Source organism: Acipenser ruthenus, chromosome 3 (assembly GCF_902713425.1).
Source record: "Acipenser ruthenus chromosome 3, fAciRut3.2 maternal haplotype, whole genome shotgun sequence".
Classification (NCBI taxonomy): Eukaryota; Metazoa; Chordata; class Actinopteri; order Acipenseriformes; family Acipenseridae; genus Acipenser; species Acipenser ruthenus.
Window position 1 is genome coordinate 89698093 of NC_081191.1, and position 26950 is coordinate 89725042.

The 26950-nt window shown below is 36.1% G+C and overlaps 1 protein-coding gene across 1 annotated transcript in view; it reads left to right on the forward strand.

The window, feature by feature from the left end:
- The window catches only part of LOC117435489 (succinate--hydroxymethylglutarate CoA-transferase-like), a 165312-nt gene that overhangs the window by 107773 nt on the left and 30589 nt on the right, over positions 1 to 26950 (forward strand). The window contains exon 13 of the mRNA XM_034058688.3: positions 17774 to 17837. Within this exon, the coding sequence (XP_033914579.3) occupies positions 17774 to 17837 (64 nt within the window). The remainder of the gene's footprint in view (positions 1 to 17773; positions 17838 to 26950) is intronic.

Here is a 26950-nt window from a genome sequence, read left to right on the forward strand (position 1 = left end):
GACTATTGTCCAGGGTGCAATGATAGCCCCCTGTCAGTCTTCCCTCGGGGGCAATAATTTTCCACTATGACCTTCCTCTCCAGCCCATATTTACTATATGTTGTGGCAAAGTGGTGATTTATTTTCCACGATTGGGAGCTTTAATGTAAATGAAGTTTCTCTGGATCACAGAATGATAAGTTTTTAAACAGGATGGTGCCTTTATATTTATTTATACACAAACGAAATAAACTAAATCAAATACCTAACTCCCTCTTTGGAGTCCTAACTAAACTTCTACAAGTTCTAACTATTAAACCGGACAGCTACGCCGTTTACCGGTGACCAAACATAAAAGTATAACAATACCTTTCACCCAGGTCTGACCACCCAGGTCTGACCACCCAGGACTGACCACCCAGGACTGACCACCCAGGCATTAGCCTTAACACAGCCTACAGTATCCAGTTTGGGACTGGTTTAAATACCTGCCTGCTAATTACAGGCAGATGTACCTAATTAAATTAGTGTCAGGTGATTCTCATTCTGGCTTAATAGCCCAGAGGATTCTGGGGGATGTAGTCCTGTACTAACCCGTGGACTACATTTTTCCTCTTTCTTCCCCCTACTCTGCCACAATATATATATAGTCCAATGTTTTGTTCTTATCCATTCTTGGGTGCTTTTAGCTGTGTGTTTTGGGTCATTATCCTGTTGGAGGACCCATGACCTGCGACTGAAACAGAGCTTTCTGACACTGGGCAGTACGTTTCGCTCCAGAATGCCTTGATAGTCTTGAGATTTCATTGTGCCCTGCACAGATTCAAGGCACCCTGTGCAAGGCGCAGCAAAGCAGCCCCAAAACATAACCGAGCCTCCTCCATGTTTCACTGTAGGTATGGTGTTCTTTTCTTTGAAAGCTTCATTTTTTCGTCTGTGAACATAGAGCTGATGTGAATTGCCAAAAAGCTCCAGTTTTGACTCATCTGTCCAAAGGACATTCTCCCAGAAGGATTGTTGCTTGTCAATATGCATTTTAGCAAATTCCAGTCTGGCTTTTTTATGTTTTTCTTTCAAAAGTGGAGTCCTCCTGGGTCTTCTTCCATGGAGCCCACTTTCGCTCAAAAAGCGACGGATGGTGCAATCAGAAACTGACGTACCTTCACCTCGGAGTTCAGCTTGTATCTCTTTGGCAGTTATCCTTGGTTCTTTTTCTACCATTCGCACTATCCTTCTGTTCAATCTGGGGTCGATTTTCCTCTTGCGGCCGCGCCCAGGGAGGTTGGCTACAGTTCCATGGACCTTAAACTTCTTAATAATATTTGCAACTGTTGTCACAGGAACATCAAGCTGCTTGGAGATGGTCTTGTAGCCTTTACCTTTACCATGCTTGTCTATTATTTTCTTTCTGATCTCCTCAGACAACTCTCTCCTTTGCTTTCTCTGGTCCATGTTCAGTATGGTGCACACAATGATACCAAACAGCACAGTGACTACTTTTCTCCATTTAAATAGGCTGAATGACTGATTACAAGATTGGAGATGTGTGATACTAATTAAAGAAACTAATTAGTTTGAAATATAACTATAATCCAATTATTTATTATCTTTTCTAAGGGGTACCAACAAATGTGTCCAGGCCATTTTAGAATATCTTTGTAGAATAAGCAATAATTAATCTCTTTTCACAGCTTCTTTGCTTTATTCTATGACATACCAAAGGCATGCCAGTATACATGATAAAATAGCTTTTAATTTCATCACTTTTCAGGAGGAATAAAGCATTATTTCAATGAGCTGTAAGGGTACCAACAAATTTGAGCACGTCTGTATATATATATATATATATATATATATATATATATATATATATATATATATTTGTACATTTGAAAACTGTGATCTATACAGAATAATCTGTGTTTATGATACAGGAAATCCAGCTAATAATAATTCTAATATTAGTGCTCCCCTCAATAACACACAAATATATCTCTTTAAATATATTATTTTGTAAGCATAGGTTGTAGCTCTGTACCACAGATCTGTTTATAGTACAACCGTATGCTTCTACCAGTCCTGGTTATTTTGATCCAGCTACAGCTACTATAGCAACAATTGCTACGGAAAGAAATCGCAATTCAGGTTTACTACTGTGATTTGCATTGCGTGCTGCATTGCCGTCTGTAAAAGATTATATAATAAATTGTAGTATTCAGCAGGTTTGTTTACATCTGAAGAAACTGAGAACTCTTTGTTGGTGGTAGGTTGCTTTTGGTCATTTCAGTGTGCAAACTGCAACCAAGAGAGTAAACCAATGTATAAGAGTAAAGTGAAAACTTGCACAAAACAAAGTTGAACAATGTTAAAAACCTTTAAAGTGATTGTAGATAGATAACATAATAATTCTGTAAATCTTAGCCATTTTGCACTTAAATTAGCTACATTGTTTTTTAAAGTAACACATGTTACAGCAGGCATGTATTTTAATTTTAGTAATACGCCAGGTAAAGGGCAGTTCCAGCTTGGCCTGCCTTCCAGGAAGTCTGTTACTGCTTTACTTCATTGTTCATTTAAGCCCAGCAAGGTCTTCTGGGTCAAAGCATGTTTCTGGCTGAAAACATGTCAGTCAATAGGGAAAGCAGCTTATTGGTTATTGACGGGAAAGAAACCAGTGGGGGTGGGGACAATTTCAACATCCAAGTGAAATGAACCTGGAAGTGCAGGACAGTCTAAAAGCATGGCTTGCAAACAGAAATGTCATTAACCTAGATATTGTCACTACTAGTACCAGATATCATGTTTTAAAGTGAAAATACATGTTTGATAAAACACATGTTTCTTTCAAAACAGCACATTTGAAATATATATAATTAAAGGATGTTCAAAGGTATTTTGTTTGATTCAATTACTTTAATATTAATCACATAAGCAACCATGTAAAATGGCAGTTATAAATCACCACAAGCAATACCTGTTCAAAATGTTTCTAAAAAACGATTGCTGTATATTGAATTTGTAATTCAAGAGACAATCGTTTCATTTTCCACTCTGTTTTATGTTACATTTGACTAAACACTTTCATTTTGAGTGATTACACTTGTTATATTTCAGATGATTAAGCTCTTTTGTGTCAGACACAGTGCCAAGCAAATGCAGTGGAAGGTAATTTTCTTGCCCTGTGAAATCTGATCTTACTAACTCTAAGCATAAGTAGTACTTAGCCAGCTGTCCACACACACACACACAGAGCATTTCTCACATTATTCTGTATACTTAATTATCAACACAAGTGCATTTCATTGTACAGCTACTGAACGTACACAGAATTAGGTGTGTAGTTGTTTTAATGTACTCTAAACAATAGATGCCTCATTTATCCAAGTAGCTGTTGCAGCTCTTTCTCTAATCTTGTCCTGAATTAACTTCTGTCCCCGGCTTGGAGAGTGCAGGGTTCACAGACTCCTTCACCTTTATTGAACTTTATGTATCCGTTGGAAATTAAGTTTTTTTTTTTTTTTTTTTTTTTAACGCATGCCCGTTTTCATTCAGACAATTGGTAGACTGAACCTTATAAAATCATGTGCTACCGACTCCCGTGCAGTTAAGAACTTGCATGCTGAAATACAGGGTAAGTCAACCCAGTTTAAATGTCAGCCTTTGCTGAAAATTCACTGTCTGCTGGATATAAGCCTAATCCCTTGAAGGGTTCAAAAGAGGTAAAATAAATAAATAAATAAAGCTGATTTGTTTTTCAGTTTCCTTACCCGATAAAGTAAGAAAGTAATAACTCAAAAAACCTACCATAGCTTGAGTCTTGAGTTTTCATCTATGTTTACCTATTAACCTAAATGATCATCTTATGATCTTCCCACAGAGCCAACCATAGTAATTACTTCACATGATGTAGAAGGTAACCTGAGGTTTTTACATGTAAAGGCTGTGTCAAAGTGCTCTTCAGAGATTGCCATTTGTTGTTATTGTTTTATTTTTTTTGTAATTGCAGTAGCTCTTTCAAATTTAGGGGTCAATGTTGACATGAAAAGCTCCTGGGTCAGTCTGAGACATTAAGTGCACATGGCTTCTAAGCATTTATTAAGGAGCTAATGATTTAAAGCCTCTGTTACTTACATTTGGCCTTTACATTTTGCGTACCATTTGACTGTTGATGAAATACATTACAAATGTTCTTGATTTAATTTCATAATATTCACATTGCTCAATTCACCTACCTAGGATATATTTGCTTCAGGGGTTGCATGCTCTTTGATTCATCAAGCCCGACCCACTTTACTCTGTACTGATCACTTATCATGACCCCCAGACACTGCTGTCAGTGCTGTGCACCGTGCAAGTGGTATGCCCTGGACCGGTGAGGGCCTTAGATATTTGCTGGCGCTGGATGGGGGTGCTTTAGGCAATGCTGCTTTTAACTTGCTACTTTTAACTTTATGGACAACTAGAAGTGTTCAGATAGTCAAATAAAACACAGGCTTAATGTAAACCACCACCTTGTTAACATTTTGACTCATTTCTTTTAATGATCTTGGCTCTGCCCTTTTTTCTAGATGCTTTCGTTCAAGCTAATAACACAAGAATTCTTACGTGGCATTTTGCTGTAAAATAGCTTACTAATAGCATCCATTGTGAAGTTGACAAAAAAGGTTACCTAACCACAGGAAGTCACAGCCGCTGTTCTTTGATAAGTTTCCAAGACTATTAAAATGGCTTCTCATTAAACAGTTTGTTGGCTTTTATTACTCCTGAGTCAAGTCCACATTTCACTGGATAAGCATACCTCAGATTGTTTTCTAGCCAATAGGGGACGGATTCTTCCAGCTTCAAGAGTGCAAGTATGTTGAGCAAATGCTGTTTGTCTAAGAGGGCAGCTGAGGTTTCTTCGCATAAAAGTAAAATAGTGCCATTTGTTAGCATGAACTTACGCTGTTCTGCTGAAGATGCAATTCATGCTCAGTTCATAAATGAATCCTGTATTGTGAGACTGCATCAGCAAGCAGATGCTTCTTTGGAGAACCATAGAGAATTCTTAAACTGCCAACATTCTTGGCTTTCCTTTTAAGCACTGCTAATAATAAGAGTGGTTAGCTGTCTAATAAATCCTGCTCTAATTATGCAGTAAGAAATGTCACTTCTGATCAAATAACAGATCATGACAAAGATACAATTTGTCTCAATTTGCATTTACTGTTTTGATTGTAACCGCTTGAATATAATCCCACAATGCAATCGAACTGTCAGAAAGGATTCTAGCCAATATTGCTGTGGTCTAATGGCTTAAGGCCTCCCGAGTTTTGTTTGGGGTGAAATGATCTTTATGTCTGTTCAACAGCTAATGTTTTTCAGCTTCTAAGACCTAATAAGTATGGAAGATTGAGTGTGAAGATCTATGGAAAGGACAATGGCTGGAATTTAAGCAAGTTCCCACAACTGTACCTTCAAGATTAGCATATTTAACACTATCTTTCACAAGATTTGTTCCTGTATGTTTAATTTGTTTTTAAGTGTAGTGTACAAAAAGGTAAACATTACGAATTCTAAAAAACGACAAGGCTTACCAGAGACCTGACTTGTATACAAGAATATTTTTTAAAATATTTTTTTTAAATAACATTGTAGTAACTAGGGTTAACAATTTTCCACGATAACAGAATTCCTCAGAGTGACATTCTCAACTTAAACCATATTTTGTATGCACTGAATTTAAAATAAATACATACAATAACTGTTTAAAAATGTTTCAAACAGATGAACATTGTATTGAAAGTTCACACGTGTTATGTTTAAGGTGATATTCCTTTTCTGTCATAGCCCTCATCCTTTCAATCAGTCTCTTAAATATATCGCTGTCTATAGATGTTCTCATTAAGGAGTGTCATTACATTAATTTCTTTAAAAATATTTAGTAAATAAGTAATTTGTTTTCATCGCTCCAGTAGTAACCCTTATGTCTTGTCTAGCCATGATGCTTAGTCTGTTGATAACCCAAATGCTGGGAGTCAGGACCCAAGAATGTGCGAATACCGATTCAATACCACCTGAAGATTTACATGCATTTCACTTTCAGTATTGAATTGGGTATTCCACCCTTCGGATTCCGAAAACCCCCTTTGGAATTGATCTCCTGGATCAGTATTTGGAATCCAGATCGTTACTGGCCTGCCTGTAAACGTGCTCAATGCATAGTATACCAAAATGAACTGTTCCTGAAAAAAGAAAGCAGATAAATAACATACTAAATCAATTAGTGGCTGCTCTGTTTATTTGGGGAACAGATAAACTTGGGAAACAGCTGAAGCGTGTACATGTTTATATATGGTGCCCTTGGCAATGTATTGTTGTCATTTTTTATGCTCATTTGATATGTTTTTCTTTTTTCAAAGAAAAATATGTATTGTTCAAAAGAGTATTATTTGAGTTTTGTCTGGTTTATATGGACGTGGTCTGCACCGCTGGTATTTAATGGTAATATAAAAAGGCAATGTGGAATTGTAATACAGTGCTTGAATGTCATGCATAGAGTAATAGGAATCAACTTGTCTTGAGTTTTACTGGGGTTAAAAAGGTTCATCGCTTAATATATTTCACTACAGTAACAATCTGTTCATTCTTCTGGTTAAGTTCAAACATATGATTCAATCAATTATCCTATTACTCAAATTACTGTCAAAATAAATATTATTGCCCTCTTATTACCTATCATTAGATTAATTATTTCGATGGGATCAGTTTGGTGATTTAACAGGGGAAATATTTTCCATGGTAAAAATATTTACCATGGAAAATAACACTGAGATGAAACATTTCTTTTTCGAAGAGTTACTAGCTATTTTAAGTGTCCCCGATAAACCACAAGACATTATCATACATACCTTAAATGGTTCTTGTTGTTGATCAGTATTAGGGTTTGTTAAAGAGTATATATTGACTAGGCAAGGTAATGCTGTTAAATATTTGCTTCTATTTATCATGTAATTATTTACTTAACATTCTGTATATACAATTGTTAAGAGTATTTGACAAATAGTTACTTCTTAAACTGTAGATGAACACATGATCCCTGTTGAGTTCTGTATGAAAATGAAAAATGACTGGGTAGTTTTATAGACAGCAATGACATACTTTCTAGAGACAGCTTTTAAAATATTAACTCCATGTGATGGTTTCGGATATTTAACTATTGCTTCCTGGGAATAATATGTCATTACGTAATTTTAGTCCGGAAGTCAAGCGTCTGGCACACACTTAGTAATGAGCAGTTTGCACATTGTCTTTCCTTTTTTATTTATTTTTTAATTCTAAAAGTTCAGATGAAAACGGATGAGTTATAAATCATAGCAGCTGTCTCTTTAGAACCATCTTGGCTTCGCTGCTGACACGCTTCTCAATCAGTACCACATTTTCGCACCAGAGCCAACGCTCCACAAGCAAAGCCATGGATATCTTTAATTTGTACTCGGCAGATTTAATGAAACTCGACGAATGTATGGAGCAGCTAGTAAAAACACAGGGAGGCAGGTCTTTCTTTGAACTGAGCCAAGCAGGCAAACATTCTCAGCATAAACATGCTCTTGCCTTCCAGAAACTGGGTACACATCTCAACCTTTTGAAATGTTTAAGCAGGTTTTATTTGTAAAAAAGCCTTCTTTAAATACTTTTGGATGACGCCTTCCTTTTGATTCACAGTCTGCAGAAGAATCTGTTCTGTACACTCACACTCGCCTTCAAATTCCTCAAACAGTTAATATGCGCTTGTGCAAAACTAGAAAGCTGTCCATAAAAGTAATTGCTTTTGCATTTTGCTAGACTTTTTTTTATTTGTTTTACAACTTTTTTCTATCCCCCCCCACCAGCTGTTTGTTTAGTACCACTAAACTGGCCTTGTGGTTTTCACTGATGCCTTTGAATTCAAAGGCTTTTAAGACCAATACCCAGCTTGGAAGTAAACCTATTAAAAGTACAATGACCCAAGGCGAGCTGGCATCATTTTCAGAGGGTACATGCTGCCCTGTTAGACAAATTGGAAATACTTTAAAAGAAACTATGCAGAGGTATTCCACATAGACACAGCATAGCATTTAAATCAAGATAATACATGGTACCAAGATGCATATGGCTAATGTATTTGGAAAGAAGAAAGTTGTTGTTTCTGTTTAGACAATTGCTAGATTACTACTATCACAGAACTGCTTACTAACTATTCCTGCAAAAATTGCTTTATGACCCCTCAAGGCTGACTGTGGTGAAGTGTATCAGTGTTGTGTAAACTGCAGCGGACAATGCTTTACTTTGAGCTTCAGTTTAATCCAGCCTCTTTGCATATCAGCATCCTGTATAACCACTCTGTAAACCAGAACCTGTCTAACCTGGAGTTCGGCATGATTTATTTGTCTTGCCTGCATGTGTGAAAATAGAAGACCAGAAGTATGAGTCACTGTACATTTGCTGGGGAAGTAGATCAAATACAACATTGATACGTGTTATTTCTCTTACCCATTCCTGTTAAGTTTTGATGTGTTTCTTGTATTCAGTCCAGTATTGGAATTACTTGAAAAAGAGTACTCCTCATTACCTTCTTTCTATACAACTTCACACATCAATATGCCAACACCTAACTTAAGTTTGGCAGGGAAATGTAGTTCTTGGACGATTCCAAGCAAAAATGCAGTACACATCCTGATTTATGGCAAGACAGAATCCTATGTGAAATTAGACTTGAATTGTTAAATAATATGTAAATTACCATGCTAAGGTGCTTAATAACATTGTGCAATTAACTACATATTGTTAATTTAGTGTATCTAATCTTGAAACAGACTGTGTTAAACTGAATGCTTTTGTAGAAAAAAACGACCACCTTGTATATTATGTTTAGATATAATAACATTTCCTTCATCATTTCAAATAAGATATGGTCAGGGCCGCCAAGCAGACCAGTGTTTATTTAAAGCAGGACCAATATTGATTTTAAATTTTCACTGCACGGGTAATAATCTGTGTGCATCATTATAAGACCTTGGCATTTTAAATACAGTGTTTATTTAAGTACCAAGTTTAATAAAAAAAAAAAAAAAATGAAAACCTGGACTGAAGATCATACCTGAGGGACTGCTTTATGGCTGTTGTTTAATTGTATACCTCAGTCTTGTTATGCTAAGGTACGGTATGTGGACGTCCCAGGTGTGATGTGGATGTCTCAGAAAACGTTCAGCCACCGATTATTGTGTATTCTATAGTATAACATTAAACACTCTTTATCCAGCTCATACTCTTCGAGGTGTTATTTAGATGAAGTGGAGTATTTAATGCAAAGGGTTAAGACTGGGCAGGGATATTGTAAATTAAAATGTATATGAAGAGACACAAAACATGAAGTCTAAAATAAACATGTTACACATGTATGGATGGATGAATAATATTTAAAAGGGTTGTGTTTCATGATTTTTAAATTAAAGCCATCTATCAATGTTAGTTTGTGTACATACTTCTACGCATTTCAAAGAACCACAAAGTCACTAAACGTAATATGCATAGACGTGTAGAATATTTTATACTGGAGCACAGCTGTTTAAAATGAAAGAGATATAAATGAATTAAGAATGTATACATATGAATGGAAGTACATACTGAAATCCAGTAAAAAAAAAATATATATATATAACATTTAACTCAGTATGATTTCACATCTGTTGCTCATATGCTAATCTTATCTGCTACATGGGACTGGCAAGTAGTTAAAATTGAGAGTCAGCAGAAATAGATTTGTTGAGCTTGACTGTCATTATTAGGCCCTTGCTTCTACTATAAGAGGGTCTTTTGTACTGCACCTGTAGCTATCATGTTGAGGTATGTTTTGTGTGGAATTTGTATCTTTGAAAAGAAGAAAGACAATGTGTCAGAAATAACATGGCTTGACATGCCTGTGTAATACTGGTTACCTTTACAGAAGGAGAAAATAAAAGCGCCAGCGACCTGCCTAATTTGATCCTTGCCTCTAATCTAAGTACTACAGTTTGGTAAAATGTCATTTATTTATTTATTTTTTTTGTAATTGAACATGGTTATCCCATGAAAAACAAATGAAGGTACCTTTACTCATTTTTGAAATATACGGTATGTCATTTTATGTATTTACTTTAGGATGATGCGTGAGTAAGATGCACTGTAACAGCTGTGGAGAACCACCTTAAAAACGGATCTTGTACAACAGAGCAACTTACTAGTTTTATATATGAATGGTCAATTCAACATACAGTATTTCATTTTCAGATAAACAACAGTACATTGATTTCACTTTAATACTGTATTTACATGATTCACTGTCTTGTATAGTACATGTCTATATCTTTTCTGATCATACTGAGAAATCCATAAAACTGTTAACGGTACATTTTAAGTAGTCCCATTCAATTAATTGTGATATACTAATTGCAAGTGTTTTTTTTTTTTGTTTTTTTTTTTTTTTTACGTATGCAATTCAAACTACAGTGCATTAATAAACATGCTATCTTTAAATCTTTTGTTGTGATAACAAATACATATGTCTGCTGTTTCAGACAGTTTTTGTTTCCTATTCAAGGCACTATGTAAATCTCAGTGCTTCATTTCATTCTGATTTACATGGAAATGTTGCAAATGTAAGGCCTGAACTATCTCATTGTGCTCCAGGTCAGGGATTATTTTAATTTTGGAATTGCTAGATTGTCAAACAAGTACTTGAGCAGCTACTTAACTCACATAGCATCAGGAGCTTGGATTTGTTTACAGTGCACGGTTTTAAAGGAAGGATTGTGTCTGCTAATTATAACAGTCTTCGGTTGAAATACTAATTGACCATGCATTCTATAGCCTGTACCTTCATAATAAGGAATCTATTGAGATACTGTGCATGCAGGTCAGGGTATCTTGTGTGATTGGTTATTAAAGCTATACCGATGGCTCTACTTGTCTGACTGATTAAACTATACATGGGCATTTGTTAGGAGATGCTAATTTAAATTAAATGGGTGTAAGTCACAGTTATCTTTTTTTATTGGAAGTTTCTAAGTTAATGTGTTATTTACAGCTAGTATTCTGTGTAAAACTACCATACATTCTAAGGCAAAATTAAAAGAAACTAAGTAGAAAAACATATCGGCTAATGCCAGTAGTTTTACCTCAGAACTTGTGATTAAGTGTTGTGGAAAAGTTTCTTATAAATCTTGTTGCAACAGGTAAAAGGCAGGTCCCCCCAGATACAAGGCCGATAATCTGACACATGCCCACTCAATCAACAAATCCATCTATTTTGTTTTTAAAGAAAGATCAAAGAGAGAAATTGTTACCGTGGATTAAAATTCATGTTATCAGGGGTTTGGTTCTGCTAAGGCCTGGTTTTTACATAAACTAGTTCAGTGACTATTCCGAACAGAGGAGCTCAAGTACTTATCTTTAGGGGATTTTGTTTATTATCACTGCCCTGTAGGTTCAGTCAATTAGAGAGATTTCCCTGCTCCATCATCACTATCCTCCACCCCCAGATTGCAAGTGCCAAGAAGGGATAAAGTACCACAGTGACACGAGACAAAATCATATTCACAGCTAATGATTGTAAGGTAGACACTAAGAAAATAATCATTCAGGCATTCCTACAGTTTACCTAAAGTAAAAGTGTCTAATAAATTACATTAAAATAAATAGTTTATCCTTACAAAAATCTCTTAAAGTTGACAAAGATTTGGTTTAAAAGAGCTGTAAATAAGAATAAAATACTGCTGAGGGGCTCCCCAAATGCTCATCCAGTAAAGACACTACTGCATGTAGTGCATGGTGAGTCAACTGGCCAAAAGCATGCTGGGTCAAATCCCATTTGTGCTGAGTTGACACCCAAGTCAGTTTAAAGCTGGAGACTCATAGGCAGCACTGCTTTGTCATTTCTGACCTGTGGGGTTAGGGAGGAAAGTCGTCCGGGCCTAGTTCTGCTGATAGTGCTTCAGTAATCCTAATAACCCAGGAGAATGCTAACACAAATTGATGAATGCCAAGACACCCAAGTCAATAAGTTAAAAAAGTAAGAGGAAGGCTTTTGACAGCGGAAATATTTTTAATTTTAAAGAATTCTTCTACAAACAAGACACAACTAAGATGGTAGATTTACTCTTTTTTGAGGATTGGAATGGGGATTATTTCTAATGGTTGCCAGGTACTGGGTTACAAATGCATGTGTTACTTTAAAAAGCACACTTTGATCAGCCAGTTAAGCAAAGCATTAATAAGTTAAACGTATCTATGTATGTAAAAGGTATATGTACAAGTTAAACAGGGTTTGGTATTTTTATAATGATGACAAGACTGTTTCATGTGCTTAAAGAAACTAAAAGCATGAAATCTGCTATTAATAATTAAAAAAAAAGACATTTTTCTCACGACTGCTTGAAAATAGCTCCAAAAGTCAAATAACAGTTTATTTTTTCGGTCTGATCTAAGGGCCCTATTTTCTAGATGAAGAATAGTAAGAGAATAAAACCAGCAACAATCTTGGTTGCAGGAAGGAGCAGTAACATTATTGTTCCATAATTGTTTTATACAGTACAACTATTTTCCTTGCTAAGAAAATTGCCTTAGCCCTTGTGCATATTAAAATTATGTAGTTGTTTCCATTCTAAAAAGAAAATAAACTGTACAGTTATTATATTAAAATTTCTATTAAAATTATGATTTTAATAAGTTCATGAAAATCACACCCTTGTATTCATAGGTTAGGTTCTTCAACTAGTGAACAAATGTGAGTTTCAAGGTTTTTCTGACTCCCATATTCCCAAGATTTGAAAACATGGATGTGGAAACTCCTTTGGAAGCATTACTTCAGCACTGTACTTACTACTTGGCTTACCTCAATGAACTTCTCACCTATACTGCTTCTTAACTAGGGCATTTAAAAGTTGTATCTAAAATTAGTTCTGATTTAACCTTGGATAACATGCATGGTGCATGTTTTTTTTTCTTCTGAATTTAATATTTAAGACTATGTAAGTATTTTAATTCCCTCAGTAAACACACTACATACTTATGTATTCTGCTAGGCCAATATGTACAGTAAATCAAGGACACCTCTGTGTTGAAAGAATAATTATACAGACATATAAAGGTTTAATTCACCTTATATAACTGGCTGGGTTGAGTCTATTGTTATTGAGAATTTAATTATAAAGCATGTAATGTTGTCTGACTAGCATCTGGATGTGACTCTTACTTTATGAAGGGTGGGTTAGATAGAAACCCATAGCAACCCACGATGGAATATAAATTTCTCCAGCCTCTTAAATAATACATTTTTTACATTCTTTCGTAGAAACTTTAGTATCACTGTCTTAGCATCTGAAAAAATCTCTTTGGTGTTACTTTACATATAACTTTGTTGTATGCTTAAGACCTAATTCTTGCACATTCTGTATTGTTTGGTTTTCCCAGTCAAAATAACAAAGGGAACTATGAAAACCCACCTTCGAAAACTTGGTTGCGTTTCTGGAAAGGAGAATCCACCCCTAACCAACATGTCATCATCAAGCGCCATAAAACTCCATGTGGCTTTCACTCATGTCGCTTCTTTTGTTTTGGCCTCTCAGTCACACGCAATGAGGCCAAAACGGGAGACGACCGTTTTAGAGCCTGGAGGAAGGGCTACCCTCAGCCATGGATTCCCTGAGGTTTCCCCCTATCATCGGAAAAATTAAAAATAATGTGAGTAGGGGGGTTTTCCTTGCCCGAGTACTGAGCAGTTTGTATTTAGTTCTGCAGGGTGCGTGGTCAGGCTGGAGAGGCTGGGCTCTATCCCTCAGTGCGGTTAATGCATGTCTTAGCTGTGTGGAGGCTGTGTGGTCCAGTGGTTAAAGAAAATGGCTTGTAACCAGAATGTCCCCGGTTCAAATCCCACCTCAGCCACTGACTCATTGTGTGACCCTGAGCAAGTCACTTCACCTCCTTGTGCTCCGTCTTTCGGGTGAGACGTAATTGTAAGTGACTCTGCAGCTGATGCATAGTTCACACACCCTAGTCTCTGTAAGTCGCCTTGGATAAAGTCGTCTGCTAAAATAAGCAAATAATAATAATAATAATAAATTAGCTGCTTCTCTTTTCATTTATCCTTTTCCCATATCTTTTAGGGTTATGTGGCAGTGCACCACTGTGGCTCGTTGCATTAATCATACATTCAATTATTATTTTTATCCATTCATGGTTTGGTGGCCTCGTCTTTTGGGCGGAGGTGGCCCTACGTGCCACTTCCTATCTGCAGCACTAAGATGCAGCATATCGTTCGTGTATTCGCCTAGTCGGCCAGCATGCGGCTAGCTGTCGAGCACCCATGGACAAGGTCCGGCCAAATTTATCATCCATCATTAATTTGTCTGTCAATTGCAATCAATAAATCATTCCCATTGCGGATTCTGCGTTCTGAAAAATACAAGAACAAAAATTAATATATTTATAGCAGCTGTAACCCCCATAAAGTCAATATATATTTTTAAAGTGATTTAAAGTTTCACCATTGATCTTAAAAATTGCTTAAACATAGTGGATACTGTACAAACCAAATTACCTGCATACCATACCTGGACAATAAGTGGCATACAAGATATGAGCGTCTTTTTTCCTTTTGATGTACTTTGCTTCAGTGGTCTTTGTTTGTGCAGCGGCCTACGCATGCTGTTTCAGTGATCCTGTTGAAATAACAGTAGATTTGTGCTGGCGACAGTCTGCAGCAGCTCTGTTCACTCTGTGGACTTGTTCATGGATTAAGGTTGAACCTAGTCAATCACTGTCTGTCAGTCGCCTTTGGCAGGACACTTCAGATCAAGATAGTGTAACTCCGTATGAAGGGAAATACAGATTTCCAGCAGTGTGGAGTAGTGGTTAGGTCTCTGGACTCTTGACCGGAGGGTCATGGGTTCAATCCCTGGTAGGGGACACTGCTGCTGTACCCTTGAGCAAGGTACTTTACCTAGATTGCTCCAGTAAAAACCCAACTGTATAAATCGGTAATTGTATGTAAAAAATAATGTGATATCTTGTAACAATTGTAAGTCGCCCTGGATGAGGGCATCTGCTAAGAAATAAATAATAATAATAATAATATTAACAATAATAATAATAACAATAATTCTAATAATAGTTGTAGTCATCAGCGTAGTTGTAGTAGTAAAATAATTTCATCTAGCTGTCTGCCGTTATAATCTGTTTATCAGACTTTATTTTTACGAGGTAAAATCTAATGGAGTGTGAATGAACCCTTAATTGTAACTTTTAACAGCTCAAGATAGCTTTGGATGACTTTGTGTCAATTTGCAACTAGTTATTAAGGCTCATGTGGAGAAAAGGTTAAACAAACCCTTGGCATTCCTGTTAAAATTGAAATGTTCTTGGCAGGGCCGATTAAAGGATGTGAGGGCCCTATGCTAACGCATATTTTTGGGGCCCCATGCATATTATGGGGAATGATGTTATTGGAATATTGGTTAATCCGGCCCTGCACTGGGGACAGAGAGTGAGCGATCTTAAATAAATGTTTGGCCAAGGAGTTTGCACAAAAGAGTTATAAAAAAAGGGGGTGACAAATACAGATACAGTTACTTTATAGTATTTTCCATCATGCCTGTGCATGGTAACCATTCATTTTCCAGTTTCAAACCAAAATTAGGCACTTTTATGTTTTGTAGACTTGAGAATTGCATTTTTTTAAAACTTTTTTATTCAATGTGATTGGTGTTGCACTTTATAATTCATTACGGAGGAAAAAATATATATTCTCCCGATTGTGGAGCTGCCATATAAAAATGTGAGAAGCGTCATCAGTGTGTCCATATGTCTGGGGTTATTACATAGCCTATATTGTCCTTGTACAATTCTATGACTATGCCCCAATACAGCACTGTGAACACGGTTTATATTTTCTGCACTCCTAAGGATCGTTCATACACTACAGGGTGGTCTGTCAGCCCCATTGAGACTCACTCATGTTGGTTCATGGGTTGCTTTGAGCTCCCTATGAGATACCCAGTATAAAGCTCATTTGATACGAATCATATGTAAAGTTTGGAATATGTGAGTGCACCGTAGGAACCTAGTTAAAACCAGTTAATTGCAAGGTGATATTTTCTAACTTTTACTTTATTTTCAGTAACCATTTTTTTCAGTACCAATCAGTAATAATGAGAAAGGGTCTTTGAACTGAATTATTTGAGCACTTTATGTTGGCTTTTTTCTTTGCTGATCATAGCTGGGCATGAGGCTTATTAAACTGTGTATGCCTTTATTGCCTTGTACCATACGACAGAAATTACATGCGAATAATAATAATTAAATCTCACTGTTATTGATTAACATTCAAACATCCGTGGGAACATAGAACAAAAAATTATGCAATGTGGATCACAGACATAAAAAAAGCTTCAGTCTCAGCAGTAAAGTACAAAAGCAGCAAGTGCATAATAGAACATCCACTGAGGTTAGTGGGTCAGTGGTTTTGTTAGTAAAGCCCAGCAGCTAATAGCATTAGAATTATATATATAGCAAAACAAAAACAATGTTTTCTTTTTTTTTTTTTTCAAACCCGTTCGTAGATCCCTTTTACGGACCAGTATCATTGCATTAAATAGAACAAAACAATGTAGTTAAAAAAAAATAGGGAATAACTTTTCTGTGCTTTACTTCTTTTGTAGCGAGAGAAAAAACCACTATGGACTTAAACCGTTCTTGCTGGCTGCAGACATCCACATTTGAATTTCCTTCAGCCTCCTGCATTGTACACATTTACTTTTACACACCTTTTGTTTCTAAAATTCCAACCCCCAAATGAAAAATGAAGGTTTTTAAAATGTAAAGAGGCATACCATGCACATTTGAGACAGGACAGGTTTTTAAATTGGCCCTAAAACTGAAATAAGTCAATACGTAAATTGAGCCCGATTCATACATTTTATCCCGCAGACTGATGCCTCTGACATAGGACTAGGGACAGATCTCTCCCAGGAGGTAGAGGGTGTGGGGCATTTGGTATTGCACATTAGCAGGAAGCTGCTTGCGTGAGAGACTCAGAGACCAGGTATGCTGTAATCGAGAAAGAAATGCCTAGCCATCATAAAAGAACAAAATTAACCAAAAGCAAGCTTCTGTGTGCCTCTCTTCCTGTGTGTGTGGGCCCATTCGTCTGCCCGCATGCAATGTTTATGAAATGTCCCAAACAAACTGCAAACTCGCAGGGCCCAAATTCTGCTGGGGGCCCTACGCTATGGCATAGTTTGCGTATAGGTTAATCCAGCCCTGGTCCTTGGTGGTACATTTTACTGACGGGCAGCTTTTCAGGGTTCACTTGACACTATGCAGAATGGTTGTGTTCCATGGGAAAGGTTACTTTCTTCCAAACACCAACACTGTAATCATTATACAGGCAAATAGATGTATGTCATACTCATTCGTAGCGCTGTATAGGGTGATAGTATAAAACAATCCCAATTACAGGGTTGTTCTTATGGTTTCATTCATTTTTTAAAATATATTTTTGTCAGTTAAGGAAATGTTTGTTTTTTTATTATGGTATGTTATTTTTTTTCAGAAAGCTTTGGTATTTTTTAATATATTTGATACCTTTATAAAACTACTAAAGGCTTCTGCAGTTATACTGCTGCTGCATATAGTTAATATGTCAAATGCAGAGCCCCTTGATTGCAGTATGTTCCTAACTAAATATCTACTAATATGTGTGATGTTTTAAAAAATATATTTATGTCTCATTTATTTTCAGGTTATCCACAATGGTCTTATAATGGAAATGGACCACCCCTCTGCAGGACAGATATCTGTGCCAGGTTAGTACATCATTCTTTTTTCCAATACATGCTAACTTATTATTTTTTTTTTTTATTCTGTGTGAAGCTAACTTACTAGTAACCTCACTGACTAAATACTGCATTATAAATGGCTAAGTAAATTTCTCTAATTCAATGGCTCATACCAACTAAAAGGAGTAAAATAAAACGGAATATGTGACAACTGGATCTGACCGAAATTACAGAAAATGACGGGTATGTACTACAAATAAAATACCAAAACAGCATCTTGTTTAAAATAGCAAACTGGTTTGTAGTGCAAATTAATATAAATGGGAGGATATGAAAAGACACCTTAATGTCTTTAGTATCTTCCATGACAGCAGGTATTTTGACAGGTGTTTTATTTGATTTTGGTGGTGCAGTGATACGTGGTTAGCACAGGTGCAGTGATTTGATTTAGTTCCTAATCATGACATTGTGCTGGATATTATAACAGCTTGGAACACTGATGGACCAATCAGCATGCAGCATTCTAACTATCCGTTTTATAAACAATAACAAAGCAGTGTGTTACCATAGGTTGGACCATGCATCCCGGGTCCCTGAGTTTTGTGCTGTTATCTCTTCCACATTACTACAGACTTGGCTTTCTATATCACTCATTGAGATTTCTTTGTAGGTCAAGACATGCCAACCCTATCTTGCACCAGCCGGCTATTGTAGAAGCCTGTCAGCTCACATTTTATGATGATATATCAGTCGAATGCATCTCCCAAATTGATTGCACATGTCTTATAGAAAATACAATATTAAATTCAACTTTTAAAATATTTTCAGAAAATGTTACAATTTGTAGTATAAACTGAGTAATCTAGTCTGTTTCAGTTTTCATCATGTTCTATGTACACACACTTCTATTAAGTAGAACATGTAATTTTCTACACAGGGAACAATAATTATCCAACTTAAGAGTCAATAGTTTAAGTAACCTTTCTTTTGACCAGATTTTCCCTTTAAATCACAGTTTGGTTTTTTGACCTCCTGGGCCAGCAGGTGCACTTTTATTACTTATTATTTGTGGATTCCGGTTATGGAACAGCTGCTGTATTTTTTACCTCTCCACAGCCTTTGACACAGTCCCACATAATGCCCTTTTATCAATGCTTTCTAAATATGGGTTTGGTGAAGCCCTTTTTGGGTTGGTTTTCTTTTTACCTTATTGGGAGTTGGCAAAGTGTTGCTATCCAGGGACAGCTTTCTTCAGTAGCTCTTCAGCACGATATTTATCTTGTTTATGATTAGTTTGGAATTCATTATTTAAAACCGAACATTTCCAAAACTAAATGTATGATTATTGTCCCAATTGGTGTGGGGAGTTGCTACACACTCCTGGGGTTTGGGTATCAGATACCTTGCTTTGGACACACCATGTTGATTATGTCTGTGGTAAAGCTAGAAGAGTTATGGGTTTATTTTTGTTCCTTCAGAGAGGCCCCTTCAGATTCTTTACAAGGGCTTGGTAAAATCTATGTTAGAGTATAACTCTTTTGTTTGGGACCCATTCCAAAAATACAATATTAAGAGTCTGTACAAGTACTTGCTTGTAGGGTTGTATTGAATGACTGGGACTGGGATTCTACTAACAGCACAATAGCTTACTTAGTCGCTCCTCTCTTAAACCACTAAGCAGCAGAAGGTCCTGTTTTGTTTTTATTTAGCTCACTTTTGAGAGGTCTGCACAGAGTTGCTCTGATAATCATTCCTTTGTCAGTATCCTTTCATTGGCACAGCCTTGGGGTTATGGAATGCCCTTCCGGATTCCACTGTGTCATTGTCAAGCCTCAATGGGTTTAAATTTTCTGGTCAGTGTCGTCTGTGCTTGAGATGAACTTGTTTAAGTTGTAATGAAATTGTGTAATTATGTGCTGAACATATAGCATTCACATGTGTAACCTGTGATGTGTGCTACACTGATATTACCTTGACTTTGATTAACCTATGTGTTCTGCAGATGGTACATAGTCGGAGTGTTGCTTATTTAAAATACGGCATAATCAGAGAGACCTCCTTCTGTCTCAGTATATTCATTATGCTACTCTGCACTGCGTTGTGTATTTAAAAGAGCAAACTGCTGTACATATTAAGACACTGAAAGACACTGAATTATTGATGAACTTAACTCAACATGTGAAGGGAAGTTGTAAAATATCACTATTAGATAATGATATAGTAAGCCCAGTAGGCTACTTCCTGTGGCGCCTCCATGTAGTCTAGATTATACTCCTATCTGTCTGTACAGGATAGGATCCTTACACTCTATCCATGTTCCCAAAATTAAACATGCCCATCCTCACTTGCAAATAAAGGGGCCTACAATATACACTGTACACATCTTACTGTTTTACTATCATATATTTGACAGTATATGCAGCTTCTACTTATCAACGTCCCTGAATGAGAAGCAGTGGCTGGCTAAGTACTGCTTTCATCCTCCAGTCTCAGACTTATATGACCCTATAATGGAGTTGTGAACACAAACATGCAGAAGGTTGATGTGGTTGGTACTTTAGCATTTGGAGCCAGTGAGCTGGCCAGTTTCAAGTTTCCAGCACAGTTCCTTCACCATTCAGATAGGATAGAGGTTAGGAAGAAGACTAAGGTTGTGCCACAGGGAATGCAAAACAAAGACCGGAGCCATGGTAAAGAAGAAGCATGCTGAATAGAGAATCCCACTCTACCACTCTATTACTACCTGCAGCATAAAGAGTGCTCCATTAAAAGGACTTTATTACCGGTGTATTGTAATAGGAAAATACAGCATTGCAGTGAAGGAACATTTTATCCCAAATGTTCCGGTTCTATCTCTCTCCACAATGAGTAGTTCTACCCTTTAAACCCTGTCCTTAAATCTGTCAGACAATACTTTTTGTTATGTAAATAAGAAAGGTATTGTTCAAAGGTTTTCTTTCGTGCCAGGTTCTATGAATATACAGCTATGGCCAAAAGAATTAACACATTTTGCTTCATAAAGTCGAATGAAACCTGCTGAATAATGTTGCGTTAACATATTGAATTACATACCACTTTGTAGTTTTCCATACTTAATGAAATAACCGACAAAAATTGAAATATTGGACATTTCGAAATAAAATACTACTATTGTGGCTTCCGGTAGACTTTTGCAATATCATTTTATTTTTTTGGTTAATTACATGATGTTAAATAAAAGATCTACATTATGTTTTTTTAAAAAATTGTTGTCTCAATCCTAAAATTCTAGGGCCCAAAATGCTAAACTTTTGGCCATAGCTGTAGACACAATACCTACATTTTACTAGTTATTCTTTTTTCAAGACATTGAGACCAGTAAAGCATATGTGAATTATCACTGTGGTAATGAAAATGATTGTTTACGTAACCAGATACACTTATAGACCCACTGAACATACCACCAAATGGATATAAATCCAGATTGTAAATGAAAACACTGGAATGATATGGAAATTTAAAAAACAAATAGCAGTCCTCCTTAAGATACCCGGTAGAGGAAGAAAATAACATCCCTTATTATGCTGTGGTCTGGGTGAACCAGAGTGCAAGAAATGAGACAGCGAGAAAGAAAAGATAACGGCTATCTTTTCAAAGTGAATGCTTGATTTTCTCTATTGTGCAATAGATCAGGGACAGGGATATACAGGGAAAAAACTGTAAAAAATTAAATAAACAAATATTTGAAAATAAATTTGTGTATATACCGGTATATAATGTACATAAAACTGGAACAATGTAAATAAGTTTCAAACTTTTTAAATAAATGGTTTTATATTGCCTACATAACAAAGAGCATATACGCAACTGAAGCTATGCGTTTATATACAGACATACTATAATCTAAATTACAGGAATAAATAAACATTTGAACAGAATGGGATTCATGTACAATCATTTACAAAGTCAAATTTGTGTATATACAGTTATATAATGAACATACAAAACTGTACAACTGAAATTATGTAAATAAGTATAAATTATTTTTAATAAATGGGTTTATATTGCCTACATAACAAAGAGCATATACGCAACCGAAGCTATGTGTTTGTACACAGACATACTATAATCGAAATTACATGAATAAATAAACATTTGAACAGAATGTGCTTCATTTACAGTCGTTTACAAAGTCTAAGTGCTGGCACAAATCACAGAGATCCTGCGCTTTTCAAAATATGCAGTGCACTTACCGCAGGCTGTCTGGGTATTTGGCACAGCTATCAACAGTAACCCAGGCTTCTGGCACCAAATGTTCCACGGGCATATAGCAGTACAATGAAAGCATCTAATTAATCCAAGGGCATTGACCACGGATCATGTTGGTGTCCAGTCTGCTTCAGAGCCAGATTGTCATTGTCCGTCTTTGCTGCCACAGAATCAATGTTTGGTAAAATGTGCAGTAATTCCAAACACTGCTTTACTGTCCTGTGTCTTAGTGATCCATTTGCAATGTGTATTGGGGTAACAATGAATTTCTTAGAAAAATGAGCCACTTACAGTAACTAGTGCAGACAGACAGTCTGGTTCCATGAGCTGTCAAGGCTGATTGATGGGCTATCAGGAGGCTCATTGAAAGAGTAGAAATGCCAGCAGACCGCTCACTTGAGGAATGCAGGCTGCAAGTCCTGACTGATAAATACAAATAATAATATGTTTTATATGTATCGGTCAATTTGACCGCTCCTTGTCAGAATAGGTATGACAGTATTTTATCTCACTAATTTTTGCAGCTACACGATTCTTTTTTTGTCAGGATAATTAGTACATATATATATAGGAAAGGTCAGGAAAGCACAGCTCTGTATCTTAAACACACACACCACAATTTAAATTTAAATTCCAAAAGCGGTCAAAATGACCGCCTTGGTCGTTCTAGTGTTAACTAACATTTCTTTATTTTTAAAAAAATGCTTCTCGTAATTCATATGACTTTTTCTTAAGGCAGTGCTGGAATTTTCTGTTTTTTACATTGTATCCTCCTGACTAAATAAATACACACATCAGTCAGGCAATGCAAGTAATTAGATTATGTGTAATATTTATTTTTACTGCAATACACTATTGCATTTCTGTATAATACCTTTTGGCAAAATATTTTATTTATTATTATTATTTTATTGTGTTGCTATTGGGTAATTTTCTTTTTCATTTATCTCCTGCCATACCTTTTTATCAATGTTTTTATTTATTTTTTATTTTAACCCCCTTTTTTACCTGTTTGAAATGACCAATTCAAAATGTTGCCTCACCACGGCAGCCCCTATTACTGATCAAGAGGTCTGTAGGTCAAAGGGTGACCTCCATTCCTGTCATCACTCCTTTTCAGCGGCTGAACCTAAGCAACAAATGTTGCCAAGTTTCTGACCCAAAAGCTCAGCCTTGCTAGTCTGGCGAGCCTTGTGGGGAGCCTGACCAGTAAGAGTTGCTGAAACTCCCTGTGGTCCCCCATCTAAGATCAACAACTCGGCAAGAACAGGATTCACTTTATTAAGCAGTTTGAAGTCATTATTGTAACTTTACACAGCCGTCCATGTTGTAGACATAAGAGCTAAAGAGCTTCAGGACAAGTTTTTAAATAAAGTAACAAAGGGAATCTACAGTTTCAAATCTATAGCAAACTGAAACATTAGCAGCAATAAGAAACCTGCACCTAGTCTGAACTAATAGTTTTGAAAAGCAGTCACAGTCTTGCTTAGCCATGCTTTCAGCAAACACCCCTTTTTTGTGAACTTTTAGTACTTATGGAAGGTGAGAGACAATAGCACTGGCTACAGTCAGGCTCAGTACTTGGAGGCGCCATGCGATCTTGTATCCAAAGATATACTGACTGCCTACAAACATACTACCTCATTTATCAGCTCTGAATCTTGTGATTCATTCCAAGGGGGTTTCAGAAGCAGAATTCATTAGGTAATGCAGTATGTTTATGCTGCTGTAGCTAACAGTGCACAGCCCCACTGAATACAAGTTTTACTGTCTAAAGAAAACATTCTCGTAAAAAAGTGTTTTGAGTTTAAAGAAGTAGTGGTTGCAGCCTAGTAGTATACATTTTCCTCTACAGGGAATATGGAAATGTACAGGTTATGGAGCAATGGACAATTGATTTGAGCTCACTAAACGTTGTACGATAAAAGCAAACAGACAAATACACACTCCATGTCTCCAGTTAAAGAATATCTTTACCTTGATTATACATCATTTTAAGGGCTGTATTTATAAAGCATGCCAGTAACTTTACCTAGATTGCTCCAGTAAAAACCCAACTGTATAAATGGGTAATTGTATGTAAAAATAATGTGATATCTGAATAATGTGATATGTTGTAACAATTGTAAGTTGCCCTGGATAAGGGCGTCTGCTAAGAAATTAATAATAATAATAAATGCATTGGATGTCCATGTAATTACTAAAATAGAAAACTCAGGGTCAATTTACTGCTTTATTCCAAAGGTAATTGTGATCAAAATAGAGAGGACACACTGGTATTTCTTCTTAGTACTAAAAAAAAGGATAACTAGCATTCATGATTGGAAACTTCAGTATTGAAATTAAATCATGTTTTAAGCAAATCCATATGCCTTGGGTGTTTTTTGCATGCAGATACTTGTTTCAGAAAGGAGACATCCTTTGAACAATTCTTTATTGCATTTGACAAATGACCATGCCCATAATGAAACGTAATATAATTTGGCCCATGACCTTGTCCATTGGAGCTCGATAGCCGCCCTTATACACTGACCGAACTATGATGTAATGTATATTGATTGATGATAACTAATGCCAGCGGGCAGGATAAGTGGCACTCTGGGCCACCTTCCCTCTAGACAAAGCATGTTGCAAGGTGGAGGCAGGGGAGGAGAGGGACCAGATAAAGAAATGACAAGGAGGTGTAGACTATAGGGCTATTTATAGGAATAGTTTGATTACGTATGTGATTAGTGGGTGGATTCCCCTTTCAGAAACACAACATAGTTTCCAGTGTGAGTTTGTCAAATCTGGCTTCAATATGTATTAGAAAATACACCGAAGTAACATGAAGTTGTACATCCACTTAACTGTAAATTATATCTGAAACTGATTCAGAGCTAATTGCATTTTCTTTGAAAAGATGTCTAACAGCACACAACCAGCTGTGGCAGTGTTCCTCGTGTCTTAACAAAAAAGAACAGACTTAACAGAAAAGAACGGATGGATAGCCATTTCATTTTTCATCATATATCTGTGCAGTGATTTTTTATATTTTTTTATGTATATTGCTATTATTAACAATTATATCAGTAAAATACATCCCTCGTCACAGCTGTAAATTCAAAATAAGAGCGATCAATATTCTGAAAAAGTTGATGTCCTGGACATATATCATCATTTGATTAGATCCAGGCTGTGTGGTCCAGTGGTTAAAGAAAAGGGCTTGTAAACAGGAGGTCCTCGGTTCAAATCCCACCTCAGCCACTGACTCATTGTGAGACCCTGAGCAAGTCACTTAACCTCCTTGTGCTCCGTCTTTTGGGTGAGACATAGTTGTAAGTGACTCTGCAGTTGATGCATAGTTCACACACCCTAGTCTCTGTAAGTCGCCTTGGATAAAGGCGTCTGCTAAATAAACAAATAATAATAATAATAATAATAATAATAATAATAATAGATCCAGGCATATGCAAAAATGAACGTGTGATAAACAAATGAATGGATATACCGTCAGACAGACACCTGAATAAATAAATTTACCTTTGCTAAATAATGTTAATGCCAAGTTTTATGACAATTGGATGCATGGCTCTCTAGATATATGCAAACATACATAGTGTGTCATACACATATACAGACAGACAGAGAATCTAATACTCTTAAATGCTAAATAAAAGCCAGTTTTCCAGATACATGAAAATATGTAGGTCATTTCAACTGTCTTTGTAGGCAAAGCATGCCACTGGCTGAAAAACATCTCGGTAATAAGGAGAGGCAGCAATTAGATTGGATTGGTTAATGAAAGGAAATAAGTTGTTCAAGGGGTCAGTACAATTTCAACAAGTAAGATTCCCTTGTTTAACTGCTATTTATATGGGCTGATAATTGCTTAAAAAGACATGCAGTTGCAAAGTAAATGCTCTGGAGAAATCTCATGCTGGAGCCTTACAATACCTGCTGAGCTCCAAATGTATGGTGTAACACTGACACTATAGACTATGTTTGTGTTTGAGGCCATTGATCATTTGGCCAAGTAAAGTTCCAGAAATGGTTTGTCTGTTGTTTGTGAAAGAAGCCTCATTAATGAGTGAGTAAAATAATTTATTATGAGGCATTTTCCAAAACAAACCTTTTATTTAAACTAATAAGATTTGACAGTAAGCAGATTTTGGCTGTACGAGTGGCCTCTTGCTTTGTTGAGAAAATGTGTAGACTCGGATACACAGTCTGCTAGCAAAGGCAACTGATATATGTTGTTCAAGAATAGATTTTGCTTTAGATCTACAGCAGCAATCAGAAATAATATTTAGGAAGAAAATCTGAATCATGTTTAAACTATGTCAAATTATACAGTTTTTCTTTAAAAAAAACTAATTATATGTTCATTACAAAATAGAGTTATTTATAGAAGACAAAAAGTAGCGTCTTAGCATGTCATAATGGACACGGTGTGCTGCTGGCACAGAGTTAGTTCACTGAGTTGTTAAAACCAAAACTGTCATTCTCAATTAGTTTCAAAGGGATTACTGGGAGCATGAAATTCTTTAAGCAGATTCTTTTGAATTAACTTTTTGTTTCATTAGCATTTCATTTTTGAAAACATGTTTTCTATGTGTTTAATCTGCACATCATTTTGATTAAAATTATATATATATATATATATATATATATATATATATATATATATATATATATGTATTAGAAAAAAAAGAACATATGTGCACTGCAATGCTTAACCCCATATAAGATAATTGTATATTAAAACAAAAGAAAGTCTGTTTGGGCTTACGCTCACTTCTCAAATCGATCCACCAACCTTGATTTATAGATTGAAGTCCAAAAGACCAATTGGTCGCACATTCAAAATCAGGACAAGATTTACTGTAGTCATTTAAAAAAGGTATTCTTCA